The sequence below is a fragment of the Epargyreus clarus genome, unplaced genomic scaffold, assembly GCF_041222505.1.
Source record: "Epargyreus clarus isolate Ecla_fem2 unplaced genomic scaffold, WU_Ecla_fem_2.2 ptg000034l, whole genome shotgun sequence".
NCBI lineage: Eukaryota > Metazoa > Arthropoda > Insecta > Lepidoptera > Hesperiidae > Epargyreus > Epargyreus clarus.
In genome coordinates, this window is record NW_027332239.1 from 3,878,744 (window position 1) to 3,904,017 (window position 25,274).

At 32.6% G+C, this 25,274-nt stretch overlaps 5 protein-coding genes and 1 long non-coding RNA gene across 6 annotated transcripts; 2 read left to right on the forward strand and 4 right to left on the reverse strand.

The window, feature by feature from the left end:
* Positions 1-362: 362 nt before the first annotated feature.
* tos (Exonuclease tos) lies at positions 363-10,156 on the reverse strand. Its single transcript, XM_073091128.1, has 11 exons — positions 9,824-10,156; positions 9,495-9,614; positions 9,193-9,244; positions 8,737-8,946; positions 8,220-8,435; positions 7,652-7,811; positions 5,988-6,124; positions 5,182-5,396; positions 4,183-4,819; positions 3,324-3,493; positions 363-598 (listed from the first exon to the last, which is right to left on the reverse strand). The coding sequence occupies exons 1-11, from the start codon at positions 9,982-9,984 to the stop codon at positions 580-582; spliced, it is 2,097 nt and encodes a 698-aa protein (XP_072947229.1). The 5' UTR covers positions 9,985-10,156; the 3' UTR covers positions 363-579.
* A 471-nt stretch (positions 10,157-10,627) lies between these two features.
* Positions 10,628-11,867, forward strand: LOC140755797 (mitochondrial cardiolipin hydrolase). The gene is made up of 2 exons (XM_073091125.1): positions 10,628-11,051; positions 11,159-11,867. Exons 1-2 carry the CDS (start codon positions 10,706-10,708, stop codon positions 11,533-11,535), a joined length of 723 nt encoding a protein of 240 aa, XP_072947226.1. The 5' UTR covers positions 10,628-10,705; the 3' UTR covers positions 11,536-11,867.
* A 695-nt stretch (positions 11,868-12,562) lies between these two features.
* Positions 12,563-15,389, reverse strand: MED10 (mediator complex subunit 10). Its single transcript, XM_073091126.1, has 3 exons — positions 15,065-15,389; positions 14,519-14,602; positions 12,563-12,888 (listed from the first exon to the last, which is right to left on the reverse strand). Exons 1-3 carry the CDS (start codon positions 15,190-15,192, stop codon positions 12,699-12,701), a joined length of 402 nt encoding a protein of 133 aa, XP_072947227.1. The 5' UTR covers positions 15,193-15,389; the 3' UTR covers positions 12,563-12,698.
* Positions 15,390-16,307: 918 nt separating this feature from the next.
* On the reverse strand, positions 16,308-17,475 carry LOC140755803 (uncharacterized). Its single transcript, XR_012103839.1, has 2 exons — positions 17,063-17,475; positions 16,308-16,884 (listed from the first exon to the last, which is right to left on the reverse strand). It is a non-coding gene; the product is annotated as an uncharacterized LOC140755803 (long non-coding RNA).
* A 130-nt stretch (positions 17,476-17,605) lies between these two features.
* LOC140755795 (mitochondrial thiamine pyrophosphate carrier) lies at positions 17,606-19,023 on the forward strand. Its single transcript, XM_073091123.1, has one exon. It carries the CDS (start codon positions 17,782-17,784, stop codon positions 18,742-18,744), a length of 963 nt encoding a protein of 320 aa, XP_072947224.1. The 5' UTR covers positions 17,606-17,781; the 3' UTR covers positions 18,745-19,023.
* An 882-nt stretch (positions 19,024-19,905) lies between these two features.
* Positions 19,906-23,060, reverse strand: LOC140755794 (uncharacterized). The gene is made up of 3 exons (XM_073091122.1): positions 22,758-23,060; positions 21,225-21,409; positions 19,906-20,934 (listed from the first exon to the last, which is right to left on the reverse strand). Exons 1-3 carry the CDS (start codon positions 22,843-22,845, stop codon positions 20,104-20,106), a joined length of 1,104 nt encoding a protein of 367 aa, XP_072947223.1. The 5' UTR covers positions 22,846-23,060; the 3' UTR covers positions 19,906-20,103.
* Positions 23,061-25,274: the final 2,214 nt, after the last annotated feature.

Consider the following 25,274-nt stretch of genomic DNA (forward strand, 5'->3'; position numbering starts at 1 on the left):
AGTAGGGACCTTCAGATATTCTCGCGCCGGGTTCATTCAAACTCGGCAAGTTTTAAGATAAAAGTTATTTTATTTCTTTGAAGACAGCCTTATTTTTTTGCCTCTTTATCATAAGTTCTCATAGAAAGACATACAAAGGTTGCCTTTTTAAATTAATAACTCCTCTATGTAGATGGGAGCTATAATAATGTATATTATAACCGTTATTCAAACGTATATTCTTCGATTTTTGATATTCTAATGTCGCTGATAGAAGCGTATGAAAGAGACTGCTATGAAGAAAGAGGCGAGAGGCAATTTCTTAATCTCCTGGACTTTGATTATAGTTATATTGTGAGGTTTTATGTATAAAAATACTACAGTAAAGTCAAGAAATAACGTATATTTTAATTAAATCATTAATAAACAAACATCAACAAAGCGCTCGGATGAACTTGTCCACACGATATAAATGCCGTTAGATCTATTGTAAGATCGTATCATAAGAAAAATGCATATAAATGCATCTCAATTTTAATATTGCTATATTAAAGCTTAAATTTAAAATATATTATCATAATACTCGATTTTTCGTCGTCTTCATCTTCGTAATACAGGCCTGAAAAAAACAATAAATGCGTTAATTAAAATCAAAACTATAATAGGTAATCATAAGAAAGATTACGATTAAGATTTAGGAATGTGCATAGTTGGCACTGGCCTCTTATCATATAATGGATTGCATAAGTTTGCTATTTCTACTTAATAAATATATATGTAGCTGAAACGCTCTCCCGAAAAAATCAACTATACTTGACAAGTGTTATAAAATAAAAAAGAATCATGCGTAGTCCGCGTAAAACTGCTAGTCCGCTCTGAATATAGAAATGAATCGCGTCGCCATAGTAAATTGTATGACTGCACCTGCTCGCAACAACTTCAGAGCGGACTAGCAGCTTAGCGCGGACTATACTTATGTACGCACCCAAGAAATTATACTTTGTTGACTAATTTAACATAAAATAAAATGAAATAAATATATTGCATGTATCCAAACATACGCGTGAGAGGTGAACCTTAAACAAAAACTAAAATATTACAAAATGATTCATATGTATCTTATTCAATCATATCATACTTTAACAGCCAACTTTATCTTTATGGTGTGGATTTTATTTGTCGGTTTTGTAAAAAAATAATTCTCATCATTTTCCCATACATCCCAAAAGAAATACAACCTCACAAAAAAGATACATAGTACATTTTTTATCTATGTCTTATCATCATCAACCCATTACTGTCCCATTGCTGGGCACGGGTCTCCTCTCATAATGAGAAGGATTAGGCCATAGTCCACCGCGCTGGCCAAGTGCGTATTGGTAGATTTCACATACTTTTGAGACTTTTTTTTATAAATCTCCGGTATGCAGGTTTCCTCACGATGTTTTCCTTCACCGTTTAGCAAGTGATAATTCATTTCTAATACCGACGGGTCCTACGTAAACTGGTGCAAGTGCGTTTTCACAACTTTACAGTAGAGCGATTTGCATGTTCTAATGCGTGTAACTTTAACATTATTCACGTATAATGGTACAGGATCCCTAGTATAGTTTTCATCATGTATTACTAACAAGCTGATTTTTCGTGAGTAGCTTCGTTTCGACAAGACGCCCAACATTTTTCCTTACAGCAATGTTGGTAAATGGTAGCTTGATGGGGCAGCAAGGATAAAATATGTTGACCGGACGAATTCTAAAAAATTATTACTAACCAAATTTTTCTTTGTTAATTATCAAGATAATTATTTAAATAACGTGAAAAAATGTTTGTGCTACAAAATATAAGGTTTTTATTAAGGCGTCCCCCCTCTCCAACATGTATCATAAACAAGGTTATGAAAAATAATTACTAACCAGCTGATTTTTTTTTTATTGGCTGTCTACCATTTACATAGTCTACCATGCACATTGTCCTACAAATTGCATGGTATGTCATCTCGGACCTACGCTGAAAAGATGTTAATTCCGCAGGATTATTTTTTTTATTAGTAACTGTAGGACAAAGGTATCATGTGATAGGATAATATAATTTTTATCTAAATAAAACAATGTCCTACAAAAAAAAGGGTAACTTTTATTAATCCTACAAGATTTGTAATTTAACTATAATATAATATAAATAAACTATAAAACTGGCGGACTGGAATAACGTACTTCGCAATTTGTAGGACAATGTGGGTAGTAAAGCTGTGTAAATGTTAGACAGCTAATAAAAAAAAATCAGCTGGTTAGTAATTATTTTTCATGACCTTGTTTATGATACATGTTGGAGACGGGGGACGCCTTAAAAAAAACCTTATATTTTGTAGGACAAATATTTTTTCACGTTATTTAGATAATTGTCTCGATAATTAATAAAAAAAAATTCGGTTAGTAATATTTTTTTTTGATTCGTCAAATCAACATATTTCATCCCTATTATTTTAGTTATAAACCACAATCGAGAACTTTCGTACGAGAATTTGTTGGGCGTCTCATTGAAACGAAGCTATTCTGGAACACTCAGCTTGATACTAATTATTTTTACATTAAGTATTAGTACTACAACTTTTAAGTGTAGGTCCGAGATGACATACCATGTAATTTGTAGGACAATGTGCATGGTAGACTATGTAAATGGTAGACAGCCAATAAAAAAAAAATCAGCTGGTTAGTAATTATTTTTCATGACCTTGTTTATGATACATGTTGGAGAGGGGGGACGCCTTAATAAAAACCTTATATTTTGTAGGACAAAAATTTTTTCACGTTATTTAAATAATTATCTTGATAATTAACAAAGAAAAATTTGGTTACTAATAAATTTTTAGAATTCGTCCGGTCAACATATTTTATCCTTGCTGCCCCATCAAGCTACCATTTACCAACATTGCTGTAAGGAAAAATGTTGGGCGTCTTGTCGAAACGAAGCTACTCACGAAAAATCAGCTTGTTATTAATAAATGATGAAAACTATACTAGGGATCCTGTACTATAATGCAGTTTTTTTTTCAAAAGGATGCAATTATACCATTTTAAAATTTTAACTATGTACGTTAAATAATGTTAAAGTTACACGCATTAGAACATTCAAATCGCTCTACTGTAAAGTTGTGAAAACGCATTTGCACCAGTTTACGGACCCGTCGATACGCACATAATTCAGAAAAATCAGAGGTGCGTGGGATTTGAACCTCGGACCCCTCGATCGAGAGGCCGAGTTTCTTAACCACTAGGCTATCACTGCCTATGTCTTATATAAATACTAATAGTAAATTTTATTAATGTAAAAATGTATGTAGTTACTTTTTTTGAAAACCAAACTTGCTCAGCAAGGTTGGTTGGTTGGAGGGCAATGATGCAGTCCTCTTTAAGCCTGGTACTTTACAAGTACTTTTCTTCGTAGCCTGGCTTGCTTTGCTCCTAAACTGCTCCAGAGGCAGTGATGCTGAAGGCGGAGACACATCAAATAGTGGCTGTTGAAACAGACATGTAAGTAAGTAGATATTATTAAAATGTAAGAGGCGGTAGAACTCTTTGTGGTTTCACTCCGGTGGCACCACTGCCACACCTATTTCTGCCACATAACAGCAGTGTTAAGCGCTGCTGTGTTCCGTTTCGAAGGGTGTGGTAAGGGAGACATACTTTTCCGAGGCGTTCCAGCTTAGTCCTCAGGGGTAACGGCGCATCTGTGGCCCACCTCAGGTAGGAATATCTAATCCTTTCTGTGATTGATTACACATGTCCATGCGGCAGTAGCCACTTACCATCAGGCGGACTGCATGCTCGTCTACTATTCCTATATTATAAAAAGAAAATTGCTAATGTGAAAGACATTATATTGAGCAGCAAAAACAATCCCAGTTTACTTTAAAATTTCTTGCCTTACATCGGGACCAAGGTTCAATTCTATATTCAATTACATATGTTTGACATGCCTTATTTAGAATTACGAGTACATAGTTTGCCCACTTGTCAAAATTCGACTATAATAAGCATTTACCAATTTTTTCCCTTAAAATTATTTTATCGATTACACTAAACTATAAGCTACTAAAAAAATATAAAAATCAGTTGAAAAGCAGAACATTAAAAGTTATTGAAAAATTGTAAATCCAATGTAAGTATTATAGAATGTAAGTTATGTACATAAGCCAAATATTACCTCAGAATCAACTGTTGGCAAGGAACTTCCAATTGTTTGAGTATTTTCTATCACAGAATCTTGGCTTAACTTATCAGTTACATTCTCATCTACTCTTATTTTAAACGGATTTCTGCTCTTAGGACTAGGTTCTAAAATAGGACTAGTCTGGACCTTCACTGGACTATTCTGAGGAGAATTCTCCTTCTGTGAACTGCTAAATCCGGAATCAATGTATTCAGAACAATTTGTATCTATTTCCAATATTTCTTCCACACTATTATCCTTTCTATTTGATTTCTCTGGCGACTCTTCCACTACACATATTGAGTCTTGGTCATTAGAATTTTCAGAATTCCCATTAAAGAAATTGCTTTCTATAACATGTTCATCTAGAACTGTTCTTGGGAACCTGCTTAGTCTCTTCAGAACCGAGTAACTGCCAGTTTTAAGGCATTTTCTGAATGATCTCTCTTTATTTTCTAATATCGGAGACTTGGCCTTTGTTGTTGTAGTTTTTAATACCTCATTTTCATTAAAAGCTGGATTATTAGTGTTTTGATTGTATATTTTGGGTTCATTGCTATCACAGTTAAACCTTTGCTTCTTTGTTGCTGGTTCTGTACAATACATACTACTTAATTTCTCTATAGTCAAACTGAAAATAATATAACAATGAGATTAATTATTGTTAGATACATTGGTATTAACAATACAATATAACTATTAATTGCACATTTCGTTGATTAACTTTGTTATTATCTAGATAAACTTTGTTGGAAATAATAAAAACTTATAAAAAATACTTTCATGTAAGATTTTCAAAACCAACTTACACTAGACTACCGAAAAACCATTCAATTTCAGATCTTTAACAACCCTAACATTTTTTTTAAATTGAATCAATTTATTTATAAGTAACATTTACAATATATTATTCACACATATTTATAACAATTTTTACAAACAGATGACTACTAGATCACATAATTATGTATGCTGTTCATAGAGAATTCTTACCTTTCGTCTTGTGTCTCTGGGACGTACTTAGTCACTAAATTAACAACTTTTTTCTTTAGCCTTGTCTGTGGTGCGGCTATTATAGGTTCCACTTTCTTTACTCTCTTCACCCAAGGCCTGTCCTCACTGGTATACTGTGTAAAATCTCTGTCCCATATACTCGGGTGAGTGGATATACCCTTGTCTTTCCAATTACTTGTTTTTACGTTACCATTCTGTAATACAAAAATGTTTTATTATGTTGTTGTCAATGACATACTATGTATTCTAGATGGAATGAAAATTAGTTTGTAAAATATGTCCCAATACTGAACATTTCTCTTCAATAACTCTCAAAAGAACAGACTTTTTTCACAAACCATACAGTTGCATTATTTAAAAATATCTCTTAAAATTGTACAGTAAAAATGTTATGTAAGGATGTAGTATTTTTTTACGTAATATAAGAGTAGCAGACGAGCATGTAGTCCACCCGATAGTAAGTGGCCATGGTAATATGCAATAAACCCCAGGTAAGATTGGATTCTTACCTGAGGTCGGCCACACCTGCGCCGCTATAGACTGAAGACTAAGCTGGAAACACCTTGACAAAGTATGTCTCCCGTACCACACCCTTCAAACCACAACACAACAGCGTTTAAAACTGCTGTTTTTAGGCACAAATAAGTGTGGCGGTGTTGCCGCCGACGTCGAACATAATCACAGTGTTTTCCCACATTCATATAATTCCAAAATTATTGAACTTTTTAACCACATATAATTTGATTAAAATGTATAAGAAAAGAATATAATTCAATACTCCTTACCACAGTTTCCCTATGATCAGGGTGCCAGTTATCTAATACCTTCAATGTGAAAGGATTCAAGTTGCCTAGTGCTAACTCAAATGCAGTTTCTGAATCTAAAAGCTCACCAGCATTTACACATAAGGCCTTTTCTACATCTAAAACAATAAATTTTCAAAATCAAAAGGTTCGAAAAGGTTAAAAAAATGTACAGACATAGTATGGCTAAATTTGATATAAAATATTATTAGTTAGTTATCAGTCAAAGGTCTATATTTATTATAATATACCTTACTTAACCGTAATCTTCAGCAGAATTGAGTGCTGATTAGAGATGGGCAAAGAACCCGGTTTAAACCCTGTGCAGGGTTTAAACCCAATAAATACCCGTTTATTTCCTCCCACTGGGTATTTATCTGGGTGTTTATAAAATGAGTTAATAAAATCTACACAAAGCTTTTAAAATAGTTCAAATGTTTATTTAATAGATATACTTTGGGTTTTTACTGTATTTCTAGTGTTTTTACATTTTTAAATATTACATTTTTAGGGGTTCATCTATTTTTATTACATTTTTAATTATTATTTGTTTGACGAAACAAATAGCGCACAACTAAAACAAATAAATATACCTCTCGTATACTATTGCACAGGTGGTGTGGGAATATGGGCATATAATGTAAAATGTAATTCTTACGTAATATCTTAATAATTATAGCTTTAAAAAAAAAATATAAACATTATTTTATAGAAAATTTTAAGTGCTACAACTTTGGTCCAAGGTACTTTTCGATAAAATTTACCGTTTTCGAGAAAAATCCAGAAACCCGAAAATTTTGACGTTTGACCCCGAATAAGTGCCGACACACACATCGATGAGGACTTTTGGAACTTTACTTGTGATGGTAAACCCAAGGTCTCTACGGAAATTTAGCTTTATGTTATTTGATTACTATTTTTATGTCTAAATTGACCGGACTATAAAAACTCCTCTATCAAAATGTTTCGATGTCATTTTCTGTAAATTAAGTAGAAAAAAGTTAAAAAAAGTCTTCCCAAAGTTTAATCTATTATTGTTATTATCTTTGTTATTTTTGGTTTAACGACAAAAAGTTATAGAACTAAAATTATAGATAAATCAATTTGAAACCATAATTGTTTTTACTAAATTTTTGTGCGACAAATAGTTTGCCCGGTAGAGCGTAAAAACGCTTTGTGCCCTTTTTTTCAAGATGGCGGTCGAGGGACAACAGTTGGGACTCCACAAATTAGGATTTAACTGTACACTAAGCCCTTTACACTAATCATTGACATCTATAAAATAAAATTGGGTCTTCGAAAATTGCAACCCAAATGTAACACATCCGAATGGACTATAACATGACTATAACAGCGTAGTTAAATGAAATATGTGCTTTTAGAGTGCATATTTAGTGAATTGTTTACAATATTATTTTAAAAATGATATTACACGAAGAAATTAAAAATAGGAATGACAATAGTTTACACCCGCTGTTTGGGTGTTTATTTGGGTTTAAACCCTATTTCACCCAAAATACCCGGTTTAAACCCGTATCCACCCATTGGGTTTAAACCCTCTGCCCATCTCTAGTGCTGATCTACAAATCTAGCTTTTATAAAATTAAATATTCTTGGATTATAAAATTGCATTAAAATAACATTACCATCATCATCAGGCTCTGTCAAACGGACCATCCTCCTCTCGATAGGATCGTAAACATATTGATGCTTGAATGTGGCCTCTGCTTTGAGGAAATTCTCTCTGTACTCGTCTGTTACTGTTAAGCTCGATTTGTTGAAGAACCCTGGCAGCTTTCTTAGAGCCTGTTCAAAATAATCAATCGATAATTTAATAATTGTTTACTTCAATTAAAAATATCTAGTGATAATTCTTAAAAAAAACATGTTTTATGATTTTGCTCTTGGGAAAAGTATGGGAATTTCTCAGTGTACAGTTAATGGCTTCAGCATTCCAAAATCTTGATTCTAAACTCAGTTACAAAATTTGTTAACTGATGGTTATTTTGGATAAGGATAGAATTTACACCCAAATATTACAGTGTTCATATGTGTAGCATAATATGACCTGATTACCATACCTTCATACAAGTAATGTGTATGTAGTTCTAGAATTTTAACACATGTCCTAACTAACGTAACAATTACACACCAAGAGATAATTTCATAACCTCTAATCTTCATTAAAATATACACAAATTTAAACCAACTCACATTAGCAAAATTAGAATCCTGCGTGGTAGTCACAAACTGTCTTGCCTTCGCCAGGCCAATGCCCGGCAGCGACGCCAGGTAATCACAGCCCGACATAATGCACATCTGCCTGAACTTGTCAAAAGTATAGTGCTCTATGGGGCATTTCATTACCAGAGGTAGTTTTATAGTCTCCACAAGCGTTCCAGCGCCATCGAGATCCATTTTGAAGAGGACCTGTAAACCATTTATTTTCGATTTAGTATAATAAATATATACAACTCATGAATTTAGAATCATACCTAGTCGTTAGTAAGCTTTTTAATATGGCATTCTTTTTAGTTATTAATTAATATTTAATTTAATAGTTGATGCAATGTAACAAGACTTTTATATTCATGAAGGTTTTTCAAATGATCCTTTTAAAGAATCCTTTTTAAACATCAATAACATACCAGTGCTTTGCAAGGATCTTTTATGGTATGTAGAATGTCTATACACAGTATATTTATTTCCTATTTAAATACCACAAACTAACCTTGGTACACCCAAACAGTATCAAATCAGAGTCCTCGGTAACAACCAACTGTGCAATATTCTTGATATTCAGGTAGGCAAGTTGTGCGTCAGCCTCGTACGGAGCCACTATGCAATCTACATTGCGTTTCCTGCACTCCTTTATGAGAGCTAACGCCATCTCGTGAGTGATGTCGACACTACGGCGTATGTAGGAACGGGCTTCCTCTATCTTTAATTAAAAATACTTTAATTTAGTTTTATTAAAGATCAATAAAAAATACATAAATGAAAAAAACTAAGGTAAACTTGTCAACCAAAGTCAATGTTTATTAAGAAATTATAAAAATATAATTTTGCCAACATATACGTACACACACATTTTATTAGATTTTACATTCATAATTGATTGTGGTTTGTAGTCCAATTAATTGAGTTGCTACCGTACTTGATTTGTAAATTAAATAATGGCACAGACCTTTCCTAGACTAAGCAATTCAGCAGCTCTCTTCTTAGAAGTATCTCTTGATCTGAAATGTAGATATTTTAACATTTATAACACATGGACATCTGTACCTGAAGTCGGTTACACATGTCTTGCTAACCCTGAGCAAGTTGGAATATCTAAGATAAGTATGCCTCCCCCACCATATCCTTCAAAGCAGAAAACAGCAATGCTTAACACTGCTGTTACAAGGCAGAAATGGGTGCGGCAGTGGTGTCTCTTGAGTCAAACTATATGCTACAGTCCCATTCAAAATCCAAAAATATAAAACTCACTCTCGTCTCTTGGATTCAGTTAAAGCCTTCGCTGGAAGGTGTCGGCCATCAAATACTAAGATTGGTTTAATGTTCTTCGATAGCAACATCGTCACGTATTTCAAGCAGTACCTGATATGTCTGCAAAAGTAATAATTAGCCATCAACAATCTGTTTTCAATAAGAATGTATTTCATTTCACTAAAACTAATTTAAGTAACATACAATTGTTCGAAAAGGCAACGTAATGTATGAATTTATTGTAATTGCATGGATTAAAAATGGTAAAGTAAGCATTTGTATGGGAAACATCTGTTCGAAAAAACAACACGTTTTTAAAGAAAACTTACATATCTGTTTCTTCTCCACGTACTAATTTCTCAGCACAAGCAAAAGCACCTTTGTGTAGCCAACAGTATGTGTCCACAGCAACAGTGGACCCGCTAAATTCATTAATATTTATCCTCCGAGAGGCCTTCTCGATGAAAGGAATTAAACCCGTAATACCCATGATTCTGGATTATTATATACAATTATTCCTATTTTAATACGTGTAACACACTAATTAAGTCATATATCTTAACGAAAAACATCTATTCTGATTATTTTTCTGTAATGTTTTGGTCAATCTTACAAAAAAGTCTCAATCATTTTAAATGTACTTTGAATTGTCAAACAGAATGTCAAATATCAACATTGGCGCCAAAGCAGCAGCTGTTTATGGAGTTTGATATTAACAATTTAAAACATAATTATTAAAGTGGTCTCTACCAGGGAACAAAAGTCTCTACTTTTATGGAAATGTAATTTTTGAATTTCTTTAATAAAAATAATACTATTTATAATAATACGAACACAATAAAATGAAAGATAAAAATTATTTTTGCTTAAAAATTCCTGAAAATAGTCGGAGGCAGTCGGAGAGTTTGAAACAAATAACATTTAATTTAGTATCACCATAAAATATTAAATAAACGCTATAAACAAATGCAAATCATTAAATCATTGTTACAATATTTATTTATGAGGATTACGATTTGGTTACGGAACGATATAATGTGTACAGGGTCTTGAAATTTGTTTAAAAAACTGAGGGTAGTTACACATCGAAATGATTGTTTTTCGATATGTAACTAAAATGTGAAGACCTCTGTATTTTATTTCAAAGCATAAAATTATAGATTGGTCTCAGTGTGACCCCAAAGTTCCATTTATGTTTGAAATTACATAAAATGAGATTAAGTCCTCGTATTCTGTCGTCGGTCGGTGCGATTGCGATAACATGTTTTGTTTCTGCGGCAGCCTATTATTATAAAAGTCGGACTAGAGAAGTAAACGAGGTGATGGTGTTTTGCAAACTCCAATACAATGCTTACAACTACTTTGACAAGTTAGTAAGTTTTATAGAGGCTGCGAAACATACGGTTCACGTTTGCATGCCTGGTATTCATAATCCAGCTATTCAAGGCCGATTAGTTAAATTAATAAAGGAGAAAGACATTAAGATACGTATAATTATCGACAAATCAGGATACAATGAATCTACGGATTTTTTTGTAAGAGAACTCATCGAGGCAGGTGATTATTTTTTACTTTATTATCCCTTCATATTGTAGAAGTATATGAAATATTCAGAGCAAAACAATATTTGAACTGTCTTAGTTTAAATCATTATATTATTACAGGAGCAGAAATAAAATTCAAAGCGAACGAACCAATATTTACGATGCAGCACAAATTTTGTTTAGTCGACGATAGAATTCTCATGACGGGAACTTTGAACTGGGGCAATGATCGGTCCTGTGACCATTGGAACTACGTTTACATCACTAGTAAACATCAATTAGTTGATCCAGTGAAAAAGGAATTTTACCAGATGTGGGAAGTCTCTACCGATGTACAAAGTACAATACACGAACAGTCGACACAAATTCTGTACGATAGCGACGTTGAAACCATTGAAATCCTTAATCCTGAGGAAGTAATGGACATTAGCGCCGCAGATAATCCCACTCTTGTAGAAACAGAGCCAGCATCAGAGTTACAGGTTATGGAGGCGTAGAATATTTTAATAAAGGCAGGGTAATTATAAAGCAAGGGTCTAAGCTCGTCAAGTCGTTATTTCTTCTTTTTTTTGTGTTTTCGAAAGTATCTATTAAATTAAAATTATAATATATTTGCATGCATAGAACGACTTTACCATGAATAGTCTGCCTTATTTTATTAATGATATATTATTATTTAAAAATTGATGTTATTTATTTAAAAATGTTTCGTAATTCAAACATGCCCAGCAATATTTGAATAAATTAACATTTTATTTTATAGAAAAGACTTAGATTAAATGTTAACAAGTCGATTTTAATTAAAACACCAATAAAATTAATTTATAATAAATAATACGAATAATTTCGGGCAAAGCTGGTTTTCTGCCTCAATTTATTTTGCTATCCTCAATTCTGATTTCAATTTTTAATTTTCATTGTTTTGAATCCACTTTCGTTTGAAAAGTGTCTATATTCTACATTTTTGTATTCTATCATGTCACGAAAATATTTTCATTTCTTATTTGCTATAATTCTTTATTTTTCATATGAAATCTAATTTCAAGGTGTGTTTTTAAAATATACACTTATTATATAACCAATGTTATTTAAAATACAAACTTTTAAATAAAATTAAAAATGTATGTGGAACACCTTCTTTTATTTTAATTTAATGATGTGCATAAGTTGCAAAGTTTCTGGAAATGGCGATTTACGCATAAGCCATAGATTAGTACTTCGCCGCCTTGAAATTGAATGAAGCCACAAACGGCTTATTTTAGTAAGTTCTTTTTTTTAATTCTTGACAAATAAAAACATTTTTAGAGAACATTTACGAATAAATAACTAATACTGCGTAATTTACGTAATAAATAAATAATTATTTCAAATACTTTAGGAATATTTTAGCATGGAGACGTGGCAAAACTTTTTTACGCAACTATTTTAATTCTCAAAACTGGGTACATTTCCTTGTTAGGAGTGAGTAATCTTCACTAATCTATGGCATAAGCATTACTTTTTGTAATAATAAAATAAAAAAAGTTTACATCAAGAAAATGGCTTTAATACATAACATAATTTACAAAACTTAAAACTATTTGTGTAAAGAGTGATCTTAATCAAATATTATACTAAATAGATAACTTAAAAATACAGGTTACAATAGAGGTCTGCATATTTATTCTCCACCCCTCATTGCTTTATACTTGGCAATTTCATTAGGGAAAGTCTTCGATAATTCTGAAAGGAGATGGCTCTTAAATCTTTTGTATGAGTCTATCTTCCCTTTGACTTCTTCATTTTTGGCTAAAGCCTTATCAATGCAGTCTTTAGTGTAGAGTTGGGGATTTCTTCCTTGATCGATGTAGCTGAAAATAAAGGTTTCATCAATAATACACATTTTTATTGATAGTTTTCAATGATTATGATCATGTCATTGTAACATATTTGTAACTTTAAAGTTGTTTTACAGAAAAAAAAAATTACATCTATTCTTGGTTTTCCTAAATAACAATTTATCAAGTATTAAGCCACTGCATTAACAAGAACCCAGTTTATATTATTGTGATGTTAATTTAAATGAAGAATTTGAAGAGGTAGTAAGAGGGAAATATGCCATTAAACCATTCAAACAGCAATATTTTTTTATAATTACAAGGGAGAGGGAAGGTAAAATTAGGAGAGTACTACTATAATAATAATAATACCGAAACAAAGTAAGTAGTAAAGTAATTTCAGAGTATAAATGAAAGTAAAGATTAGTATAAATGAAAATAAAGAACAAAAGCAGTGATAGCCTAGTGTCAAGAAACTCTGCCTCTTGAACAAGGGGTCCGAGGTTCTAATCCCAGGCATGCACCTCTGACATTTCAAAGTTATGTGTGTATTAGAAATTAATCATCACTTACTCAAACATCACGACAAAACCTCATCATGAACATACCTGAATCTTGTATTCAAAGGTATGTGAAGTCTACCAATTCACACTTAGGGGCTGTTCAAGTATTACGTGAGCACTAGAGGGCAGCGAGGGGTCTTTGCTTTGCTTATTTTGGATGAAATGAGGGGTAGGGGAGTCTAGATGATGATTACGTCATCGGTAGTTATTTACTTGTTTACACTAATGGCAACCCTCACATTGTCTCTGCTTGGAAACGAAACGCATTTTCAGGGATTCCCGCAAATAATTAATATGTTTAGGCATTTTTTTAATTATACTTATAACATTATAATTATAATATTAAAAAAACAATACATTAATTGAAAAATGTTAACATAAGCATAATCGAGTGATAGCCTAGTGGTTAAGAAACTTGGCCTCTCGATCGAGGGATCCGAGGTTCAAATCCCAGGCACGCACCTCTGATTTTTCAAAGTTATGTTCATATTAGAAATTATTCATCACTTGCTAAACGGTAAAGGAAAACTTTGTGAGGAAACCTGCATACCTGAGAGATTTATAAAAAAAAACATCTCAAAGGTTTGTCAAGTCTACCAATACCCACTTGGCCAGCACGGTGGACTGGAAAAAAAAGACAAACCCGCTGAGTTTCTTACCGGATCTTCTCAGTAGAGGTCGCGTTCCAATCCGGTAGTAGTTTAAGAAAAATATTGTACCTGACAATTTGTAAGTGCCGTCGTTGGCCTATACAAAATAAATATATTTCATTTAATTTCATTTCACTATGGCCTAATCCGTTTCATTCTCAGAGGAGACCCGTGCCCAGCAGTGAGATAGTAATGGGTTGTTGATGATGAACGTAAGCATGGGTGAGAGAGTAAGAACTTTGCTTACTTTTGCTGACAAGGGGAATAGGGAGGTAAATAATTGCAATAAATCTGTTTACGTAATACTTGAATGGCCCCTTGGCCAGAACGGTGGACTATGGCTCAATGTCTCTTATTATAAGAGGAGACCCATGCCCAGCAGTGCGGCAGTAATGGGTTGGTGATGAAAGATAAGTAAAGATAAAAGAAATTCCATTTCACTATACTTACTCAAACACTTCAGTTGGGACATGTATATCGTGGAGCTCTGACTTAAGTTTGTCCACTTCTTGGAGTCCAGTTACAAGTGATTGACTGAAAATTTTTACAATAACCATTAGACATGCAAAACAAGAATAGGGAGCTGCAAGTGTCGTAACATAATATTTAAACATTAATTAAAGCAATTTAAAACACTTTGCTAATATAAATAACACTGCTAAGCATTCTCCTTTCATTTACAGGTAGAAATATTCTCTTTCCGCATTTTAGTATGCCTTTGTGTATGCTGGAACAGTCTGATGTGTAGGTTTTAGTGATATAAATTTACATCAAGATCCAGCTTGACACTCATAAGGTAATAACGATAATAAACAATGCATCCTTAATTAACCTGATTGTTGTGATCACTTAACATCCTATGTCTAGATTATATCTGTTTACTGTTAGCTATTACTTAATAGTGTTTATAAAGAGGAGTTAAACGTTTCTGCCCTTTTTGTTTTCAAGCTATTTGTAACACTGGCAAAATTAGGCTTGTAATTTAGTTATACTCACATTTTTTGATTTAACACACTTTGTCCTTGTGGTTGAAAATCGCTCACGATTATACGAATTTGTCGTACATTCTCAATGAACATCTCCAGCTGGGTTTCGAGGTTCTCCAATGTTGAAGACGACGACATATTTGATGCGAATGGAAAATAGTAACAGAAAACAGGTTACACTTTACTTCGAACTTAGTAACAAACAATTAAATAGTGATGACGCACTTCTTTAGTGCGAATTTACGGAATTAAATATCTACTTTCAATTCCTCAATGTTCATTGAGATGTTTGAGATTGACAACATTGACGTTCACGATTGACGAATTTGACGTCTATGACGCCTACATTTTACATTAATAACTTTGACAAAATTTGTTTTTAATTTTTACCTGATCAATATTTTCAATTTTTTTATTTATTATTTTTCTGTGAATCTGGTTGGCAAAAAATAATGATTATATAACTATACAATTTTTTTTTACTTATTTTAAAAAACGACTAAATTGGCTACTTGACACTTTTTGGGAAACTGTTTTAATGAATTCATATACGTATTATATATGCCTTTCATTGATAATTTTTTCGAAAAAAGGGCTATTTATTAATAAAAAACATATTTTTATTACGGTAAACGGAACGTTACGCCAAAACAGGCGGTCAAGTGTCATTTCGTAGCGTGACGTCAACACATTGAAAATATAGAAATAAACTTCGACGCTACACATACTTCAGGGGAAATCTTAGGAATTATTTAACTTTTATTAGTACAATTGCAAGAATGTCAAATTACAAGGCGTGTGCAGTGACGATGTGTTCAAGTACGATCGCTAAATATCCTAACAAATTTGCTTATACAAGTTCCTAAACCCAAATATCATAAACGTTAAAGAACTTGCAGATTCTTATATGTTTAAATCCTCTGTTTGCAAGCAATGACATTTTATACTATCTATGTAAGAGAAGTATTATTGAAAAAAGGAATAAATTTAGTAACTCTCGAGTGATTCGTCAATTCCAAATCATTGGAACGGGACGTAATCAAAACAAAACAGCAAGTGGAAGTATTCATATATTTAATATATTATATAGATGTCTATGATAAGAATAGAATTATAAGACGTCTATGAGAATTCTATTTTAAGGGCCCATTCTGTAATTAATAGGACACAATTAAAATATTTCATGACTGTGTTATTATTGATGGTGCATGTGCACTGATTAAGTTACATGATTGTATAATTAAAAATACATGTTTTGCTAATATTAGTATTTTATTAACCGATTTCTTTGTTTATTTGGTTTATATGGTTCTATTAGTGAGTACACACAGTAGAACTTTTGTATATATTTATCATATGTTACAGTTACAATAATTACTACAGATCACCTAAGCTAAATTTTTGTGCTGCTTGCGTGTCTGCTTTTCTTCATTACTAAAATTATTTTCCGTAACAAATGGATATATATTTTTATCACTGTCATTTTCAGAATTAAATTGCAATGCAATAATAGGAACTGTATGGTCACTTTTCTTCCTTCATCTTGTTGGGTAGGTTACGCAAGTAAAGAAGTACTATTTCCCGTGTACTTTACTTTATGTATTTCAGACTGGTGCCCACTTTCGAAACTTTTGGCTCCTCACTTCTTCTAGGCAGGACAGTCATCACATTTTCATTTTCATGACCTTTGATGATTGATGTATGTTGATGTATGTTGATTGATGTACCTTGTGTTCAGGACAACTTTTACTTTTCATGAAACACATACTTGCCTTCCTCTTAAACTGCACATACTCTATAACGTCGTCACTATACGATTGTCGGGAAGATCTGTAAATATAAATATAACCAATTAATAACCTTAAAACAGTTCACATAAGAATATAAGTATATTTAAAAAAATCTTAATAATCACTTGAAGACAACCTTTCTTCTGTCTGAAGTCAGTTAAGAGATGTTTTAATTGTCCGATATGATTAAATGTAAATATAAAGAATGTTTTACTTACGTTGTTTATTTGATATTTCCATAGGTTATCTCACGGAAGTTTTTGTATCCATTTTGATTTATTGCACTGCATATATGGAGATTATTTAAGTAGGTTCACGCTATCAGCTTTAATATAGTATGGCTTCATTTCGGTTCACAACATAAATTCAACCAACTCTAACAGCAAACGATTTAATTATTATTTGTCTTGTTTGGTTTCGATGTAGTGACGTCACATGACATTTGAGGCAGCACTGTCGCCGTTTTGGGATTTAAAATCCACAGATAAAAAATCGAAAATTTCTTTTTAAAAATTAAAATACTTAGAACGTATTAAAAAATAAACGAAATACTGCATAATTTATGTTTACTTATAAGCTATCATATCCAACATATTTCATATTTTATTGTTATAACTGTCAAGTACCCAATTAAATAGTGATAATGTAACTTAAGTAGCTATAAGTAATACTATAGCTCATTGGAAGAACGTTTTAATTTCCTGGGATTAATTTTAGGCTCCTGATGTGAATTAGCTGTCAGTTGGTTTGGTACTGTCATTGTCATATTTAAAAAAACCGTAATCATATTTCTACATTTTAAATATTTAATTTATTATATTTAATAATGGATCACCCTATTGAATGTCTCGTACTACAATGATACTTAAATGATCATATTTGTAATGTTCAAATATAGTATAAAATATGATGTAATATAGTCTTATAAGAGCTCAAGATGAGGTTAGAAAATATTGAATCAAAGGTGTCTGTTTTTGAAAGCGCTTTCGCTGGTGGAGCCGCCGGTGCCGTAACACGAGCGATAGCGCAGCCCCTGGATGTCCTCAAGATACGTTTTCAGTTACAAATTGAACCTATACGTTCCGGTTCCAAGTACAGCTCAATATTGCAAGCTATATCTTCAATAGTTAGAGAGGAAGGAGTCAATGCCCTCTGGAGCGGGCACGTACCAGCGCAACTACTCTCCATAACCTACGGCCTCATACAGTTCTCCGCGTTCGAAAAGCTATCTCAAGTATGTCAAAAATCTGACCCCCAGTTCTATTTAACACATAAACATGCACTGAACTTCTCTAATGGAGCAATCGCGGCCACCATCGCTACGGTGGCGTCCTTCCCCTTCGACACGGTGAGAACACGATTAATAGCAGAGCAGAAAACAAATAAGGCATACAACGGTTTTACCAATGCATTCAAATTAATGGTTAGAAATGAAGGAACCGGCTCCTTATTCAAAGGTCTAATGCCAACAATAGCTCAAATCGCCCCACACGCTGGCATACAGTTTGCTGTATACAAACTGTTCGCAGAAAATATTTTAACAAGAATAGAATTTTTCCAGCGTGCAAACACTATGAGTGCTGCTATTGAGTCATCATTAACAGCAAACTTATTAGCCGGCTCCATCGCAGGGTTTGTTTCAAAGACTGCAATATACCCATTTGATGTTGTTAAAAAAAGGCTGCAAATCCAAGGTTTTCAGCAACATAGATACAGTTTTGGTAAGCAAATGTATTGTAAGGGTGCATTACATTGTATAAGGTTAACTATATCTGAGGAAGGGTTACTAGCTTTGTATAAAGGTTATGGACCTAGTATGTTGAAGGCTGTGCTTGTGTCTGCATTGCATTTCACTGTTTATGACGAGATCAAGAGCTTTATCTTAAGGATAAAATACTGAGATATCATTTATTTATGTAGAGCTATATGCAATATTTTTCAGAATTATTTAACGGAATTGTTTAAAATAACCTCAAAATTTTCCTGCTGCATATTGATTAAGTAAAGCTATACAGGCTAAATCAAAGGATCTGTGTGACTTGAAACTGCCATTTAAGAGTTTTAAGAGTTTATTTGCCTAATTAGACATGCTTCTGTACTTTTGTTCTGACATAATCAATAATCAAAAAATTAAATTAGACAAATAGACACTTTTTAACACCCTTTTTATTAGCTTTTCCCACAATCATACAATTTACTGTTCCTTAATTGATTCCTAGATTGAAAATTATTTTCCACTTTTTAGTTGATTTTATCATAAAAGTGTGTTTTTTTGTTTTTTGAACTATATTTTTTTTTAATTGTATAGATGATTTATTTGATCTAGTCTTCTGTTGTTTTGGTATGTTAATTTTCCTATTTATGAAATTTCTGTCATGTTTGTAAGGAATATAATAATTTGTACATATGTAGGTAGCTAGGTAGCTATTTCCTGTATAAATTGTGATAAGAAGTAAACAAAAAATATGTTTTATTTGATTTACTTCACATAATTCAGTTATATAATGTCAATATTGTACAATTGTATAGTCAGGAGGAAGAATTTATTTATTTATAAAAGGGAATATGCTTCAAATGTTTTTGTTTTTTTGGTGACAACCCTATTAGACATTATTTTGTTGAATCTTCTTAATTATGTATATAAAAAGTATCTTTTAAACTGTTAATGTTTATTTTATCCAATACACATTAATAATTTTGTGTAGAAACATTGATAAATTTAAAATATTTAATGATTATGATTTCTTAGTTGAACAATAGTCAAATTTTAATGTATTGCAATTTTGTATACATTATATCATGCAATATCTATCTATAATGAGAACCTCACTATTATCTTCTGTATAATATTTTAATAATAGTATTATATAATATGCTGAAGTCCATATCCTGTGATAATAGTTATAGTAGGTAACTAGTGTAGATTTTATGAATTTATTTGATATTTGAATACATTTGAACTTAATAATAATATTTGCTGTGTTATTTATTCAAATTACAAACACTGAAAATGTCTCAAAATCATTACCATTAATTTGTCTATGGTTACAAAATTAATTGTAATATTTTGAAATATCTAACACACCTATAATTATATTCATTTTTGAAAGAAAAATTCAAAATGGTTTGCATTTTATGTTGGTATGAAACCCTGTAATTACTGTGCCCCAGAATATTTCGCAATATAGCACCAACAATATGTTTTTTCAATTGCAGACTTTCAAATAATAAACTTACATTTGAATATGTACACAACATGTCAACCATATGATATAACATATCCCATATTTCTCATTAGGGTGTCTTTGATTGCAGGCTGTAACTCCTTCTTCATATATGTCGTAAGCAAAGTCCGTATGCCTTTTGTGAAAATGTCTTCCATCTCCCGAGAAATGTCCTCTACTTCGTCCAAATCGTCATCGGGCCTGAACAACTTACTCCTTTCGTAGTTGACTCTACTTCGAGGTTCATACACAGTATCCCAGTTATCAGACGACCGACTCTCCAACTCACCAGCGTATGACTCTACCAGGCGCGGTTCGAATGTAAACTCGTCAGATCTTTTACGACGCCTCAAGGGCAAGTTGTCTTTGTTCCTGATCGAATTCCTATTGACGTATTTCTCGCATCCGTAAGCATAAACACTAATGAATCCAGGTTCAACGAACTCCGAATCCGTTTTGACGTTGAACTTTCCGGGCTGATGATTGAGTGGCGTTGTGTGAAAACCTATTCCGGCTTTCCGCAATCTGAGTATCATGTTGCAGCCGTTACCTCTAGACCTCGAGTAATTTTCTGGGTACCCTTCATAAGGCGTGTCAGCGTAATTTCGTCTTGATCTTCTACTGGGTGGGAGGGTTCGATCGAGATCGTTAGCTTCGTACAAATCAACGTTTCCACTAATAGTGAGATCGTGAAAGAGTAGCATTGTATCGAGAGATATATTTCTCGGGTCGAAGTAACATTTCTCAACCTTTACCCAGTTGCTGTTTTGTGGGAGTCGAACCCGCATCCGCGTGACGTACATATCAACTGGAGCGCTCCTCATTTGCTGGTATAGACTATATCCGTTGAAGTCTATACTTTGGCTCTGTAAAAATAATGAAAATGGTTAAAGCAAGAAAAATCACTTCGGAATCGATGAATGCACTGTTATTTTTTAAGAAAAAATAATATGTTTCTCAAAGTTTATCTTCCAAAACACGATTTGTCTGTAGCGCTCCACACCAGCACTTAGTTTTAAAACATCTCGCGCGGTTTTGTCTATCTACAAATTATTTTACTATTTGATCAATCTTTTCAAATTTTCTGTAGCTTGTCCACGTTAGGAAATGACCTCATAACATCCAAAGTAAAAATGATTTCCTTACAATAACGTACCATAGGCATGTCGAGGCTCTTAGCATAATTTCTCTTCCGTCTCTTCAGTTGATCCAAAGCAGACTCGAGTCTTGCCGAGCACTTTTCACCGGCTATGGGAACGTTTGTCAAAGGCGGAAGGCTGCCTAATGGAGACGGTCTGCCATCAAAACGCTTCACTTCAAAGAGAGGGAGGAATCTTGATTCTGGAAGAAATAAAACTTTTATACAATGCAAAATCAAAACTGAACAAAGTCTTTGCGTAATGTATGATATTGGAGAGTTTATATTTATTTAATTAAAAATTTAAAAAAAAATCCTGAGTTGAAAATATCTAAATTGACGATAAAAAAAATTTTATCGGAACTAGTAATAAAACTTGAAATGACTCATTTTATTATTTGACTAGATTAGCTACATTTGAACATATGCCTATTATAGATTGACTAAGGTATGTTATGGTAAATAAAACTATAATGCCTTTGATTAGGTACGTGGATGTCGTTTTTGAAATTCGCCTTCGCTATAAACGTGATCACAGCACCGTCGTTACAAAAATAAATCAAGATAGATATAAACAGAAAGTTGCATTGCAATTATTTTCTATGTCAATCCTACAATTTCTTTTCACTTTTACCTTTTGTTTTGTGCTCATCACCGTGAAATAGAATTTTATTGTTCACAAGTGTTTAGATGGAAGTATCGATAGAAAACGTACTTGAAAGAAATTCACTCAAATAATTTCAATGTATACTCGAGCAAATAATAAATAATGTTGGTTGTAACTGGAATATGATAAGTTGAAATGTACCTAACTTGTGTATAATCACTAAATTAATTTAGGAAGTTGAGACCTTTAAGTCTCGATATCACGGTCTATTTAAGTTCAAGTTAATTTAAATACAATACATGGGCTAATTAAATATTTATGAACGTTATACATGAATAATTATATTTTACACACGTTACGGATTCAAGTAGGTACATACATGAAATACAGCTCAAATTATTAGTAAATAATGAACAAAATTGTGACTATTTCATTATGGTTTTCTTGTTGTTATTCGATTATATTTAATTGTACGAAATAATTAATGTTTAAGTAGTTAAAATTAAAGATGAATAATCTAGTTTATTTATTTTCTTTCAGAGAGCTTAATATTACTACTCGTAATAGTATTCATGTTATTTAAATAAGAACATACATAACGGATTAAATGACCGAGAATTTTTTTGAAAGCGTGTGACGTTATGCAATGATTTTGAATGAGATAAATATTACCCGCGAGATCGTGTGATTTGTAATGATGTAATCTTTTTACAAATACTATTGTATCGAAATCAAACTAAAAGTATATTTCCAAAACTAATGGGTATTTTACAAAATAGTTGCATTTATATTGTGTAACTGTTCTTGAACTTCTACTGGTATAATACGAAATAATCATTGTCTCTAATATTTAAATCTACATAATGATAATACCTATATATAAACATATTTTTTATTCGTGGCTAAAAGGTACCCACTTACCTAACTGATAGATGCGAACGTACCTTTTTCTGGATCTACATCAGGCAAATCATTATCACTAGCCGATATCGTGTTCGCTAAAAATATGTACAGCCACCAGAATCTCACCATTTTCACTAAGGTATATCGACATGTAACTATACTGTACGCACGAGACAATAATCTTTGCTGTTTGTCGTAGAAAAAAACAAGTGTCAAAATGTTGGCGCGAAATTGTCCGAAGACAACGGCTTCCTCTCACTATGAGGCCGAAACAAAGAATAAAATGTGGAAGTCAAGAGACAATAAGAAGTGCAGTCAATGGAAAACGATCCCCGCTCGAATAAAATTCTAGATGTTTGCGATCCGGAACAAGTGTCTAGCCGGCAGGTTCACTTAAAACGAGTACCTACCTACATGCTGTAGCGAAATTGAGGGTACTGTACCAAGTAATATGTCACGGTTTAATTTCTATAATTTAAATCTTATCGTTTAACATATCTTGAATGAACTTCATTACTCTTATTAAAATAAATTTCTTAAAATAAACTATATCCTTACTATGACTGGTATTACCTTAGGTTTAATTTTGGATGTAGGTAAGTATAATGATCATGCAGGTATGTCAGGTTGTTATCCGTTCCTAAGTAGGTAAAGTAGGTTATATGTAGTTAAAAGAAGTTATACGTTTGTACTTATTATCTTATTTATTTTATTTTATGCTTTGAAACTTTATAAGTTAACATAAGCAAATTAAAGAATCCCGTAACTCCCATAACTTATTGATCAACAATTTAAGCATTAAAGTAACACATGGACCAGTTAATCGATCAATGTATTCATGTGAATCAATTTAGCATACTTATAAGCATACTAGTATGCTTCGTTTCTCTACATTTCATCACATAGATACATTTCACCATGCTTTTTATCTCTGGGATGACATCGCATCGTCTCGCCGTAAGTAGGCTGTAACGTAATTATGAAAGAAAATTAGGTTGAGCAGTGTAAAATTGTCCACTGCAGTCACGTAGAGTTCAGTGATCTTCATCGCTGTAAATATGATGGCTTTATAGGCTAAAGGCTTTGGTCTTATCTAGAAAATGCGTGGAAAGTTAAACAAAATTATCGTTGAAGATAACGTATCTCAAATACCACAAAGTATTGTTCTCAGTAAACTTTCTACTGGTATAATTATTACGAAAATAATAGACTAATGTAATGAAAGTGCTCGTCCGTGAGGAAAAGGCTGTAATTTTTTACGTAGTCGTAGCATTCTCACCATTTTTTCAATTGCGCCTGGCAAATAATTCAGTTGACGAATTATAACATAGTACATTTAATTCTAATTAAAATCATCCATTCTATACTAATTATTATTAAACTGAAACATTTTTAATAGATCAGGATAATGGTGTAATTAATTGACCAATTGTTATAAATAGCAGAGGCTGAGGTTAAAGATTCATTTACCTATTCAACAATAAATAACATTTATAGGCGTAATGCCGGCCTTAGTCCATTGTTTTGGAATTTCTGAAATATCCGTGGACACCCGAAATTGATGCAAGCGACACCATTCATTAAAAATACACAACCGCAGCAGGCCATGGGTTACAAAACCACTTAGATAAAAACTTACAAAATAGCTTTATTGTTATGTAAAATTAAGAATTTGGGACAATAACATCATTGTACTATTGAAATAGCTGTTGCATGTAAAATTATCGTTTATTTTGATCAAAATAATTACTAGAAGTAGTAAACGGTAAATTGAAACACTAATATCAACTGGTCACTAAAATGGACATATGTAATAGACTTTGGTTTGATTTTAAACTCTAATAGAATCATCATCCCAACCATGGAATCGTTCTTAATAAAATAACACCCATTATACCCCTACTATACATATATAACCGTGCTCAACGTTGCTTAAAGCGTGGTATCGTTTTAGACACACATAAGCAACGTTGCTACACACGCATTAATATAAGATTTTAAACAGAAATAATGTTTATGTAAATAAATAACGATGTCACTGTTGATATTTTGCAAGCGTGTCCACGGGCTCATCCGCTGTATGTGGTAAGTGTACCATTGTTCGCACACAATGGGGAAAGCATGGCCCGGCCCGTGGGGCCATGAGTATCGCGGTTAAATATTCCGCGGTTTGGTGAAATGGAAATAAAGGTGAACTTTTAATGAAGCAGTGACAGACCTATGGTGTAAAATTAATTATCAACTGATTTATACGTTAAATAAAATACGCGAGGAGACCTATGTGCCCAAGAGTTTACCATAACCTTCTCATAAATATTAGAACAATGTAGTAATCTGACATCCAGTCAATGACATTAGGCAATACACCTATGCATTATCCAGTAAGCTACCGGTGTACTGCGATTTTCACCCTGTAGAAACAGAGGAGACTCTTTTCTAGCGATCTAGTGGATTGATATTTATGTAATGAAAGTTTAAATATTAGTTACTTAATTCGTCATATATATTACACAAACAAAATATACAAAAAATCGTTTTATGGCCCTACGCAGTTATAA

Coding starts and splice junctions, on each gene's coding strand:
- tos (XM_073091128.1), bottom strand. CDS start 9,984: ATGGGTATTACGGGTTTAATTCCTTTCATCGAGAAGGCCTCTCGGAGG. Junction 6,125..7,651: donor GACAGAGCCTGATGATGATG/GTAATGTTATTT, acceptor TTATTGTTTTAG/ATGTAGAAAAGGCCTTATGT. Junction 4,820..5,181: donor CCAGAGACACAAGACGAAAG/GTAAGAATTCTC, acceptor TATTATTTTCAG/TTTGACTATAGAGAAATTAA.
- LOC140755797 (XM_073091125.1), top strand. CDS start 10,706: ATGAGATTAAGTCCTCGTATTCTGTCGTCGGTCGGTGCGATTGCGATA. Junction 11,052..11,158: donor AAGAGAACTCATCGAGGCAG/GTGATTATTTTT, acceptor ATATTATTACAG/GAGCAGAAATAAAATTCAAA.
- MED10 (XM_073091126.1), bottom strand. CDS start 15,192: ATGTCGTCGTCTTCAACATTGGAGAACCTCGAAACCCAGCTGGAGATG. Junction 14,603..15,064: donor AGTGTGTTAAATCAAAAAAT/GTGAGTATAACT, acceptor AAAAATTTTCAG/TCAATCACTTGTAACTGGAC. Junction 12,889..14,518: donor GTCCCAACTGAAGTGTTTGA/GTAAGTATAGTG, acceptor CTTTATTTTCAG/CTACATCGATCAAGGAAGAA.
- LOC140755795 (XM_073091123.1), top strand. CDS start 17,782: ATGAGGTTAGAAAATATTGAATCAAAGGTGTCTGTTTTTGAAAGCGCT.
- LOC140755794 (XM_073091122.1), bottom strand. CDS start 22,845: ATGGTGAGATTCTGGTGGCTGTACATATTTTTAGCGAACACGATATCG. Junction 21,410..22,757: donor TGATGTAGATCCAGAAAAAG/GTACGTTCGCAT, acceptor TATTTCTTCCAG/AATCAAGATTCCTCCCTCTC. Junction 20,935..21,224: donor AGAGCCTCGACATGCCTATG/GTACGTTATTGT, acceptor TTATTTTTACAG/AGCCAAAGTATAGACTTCAA.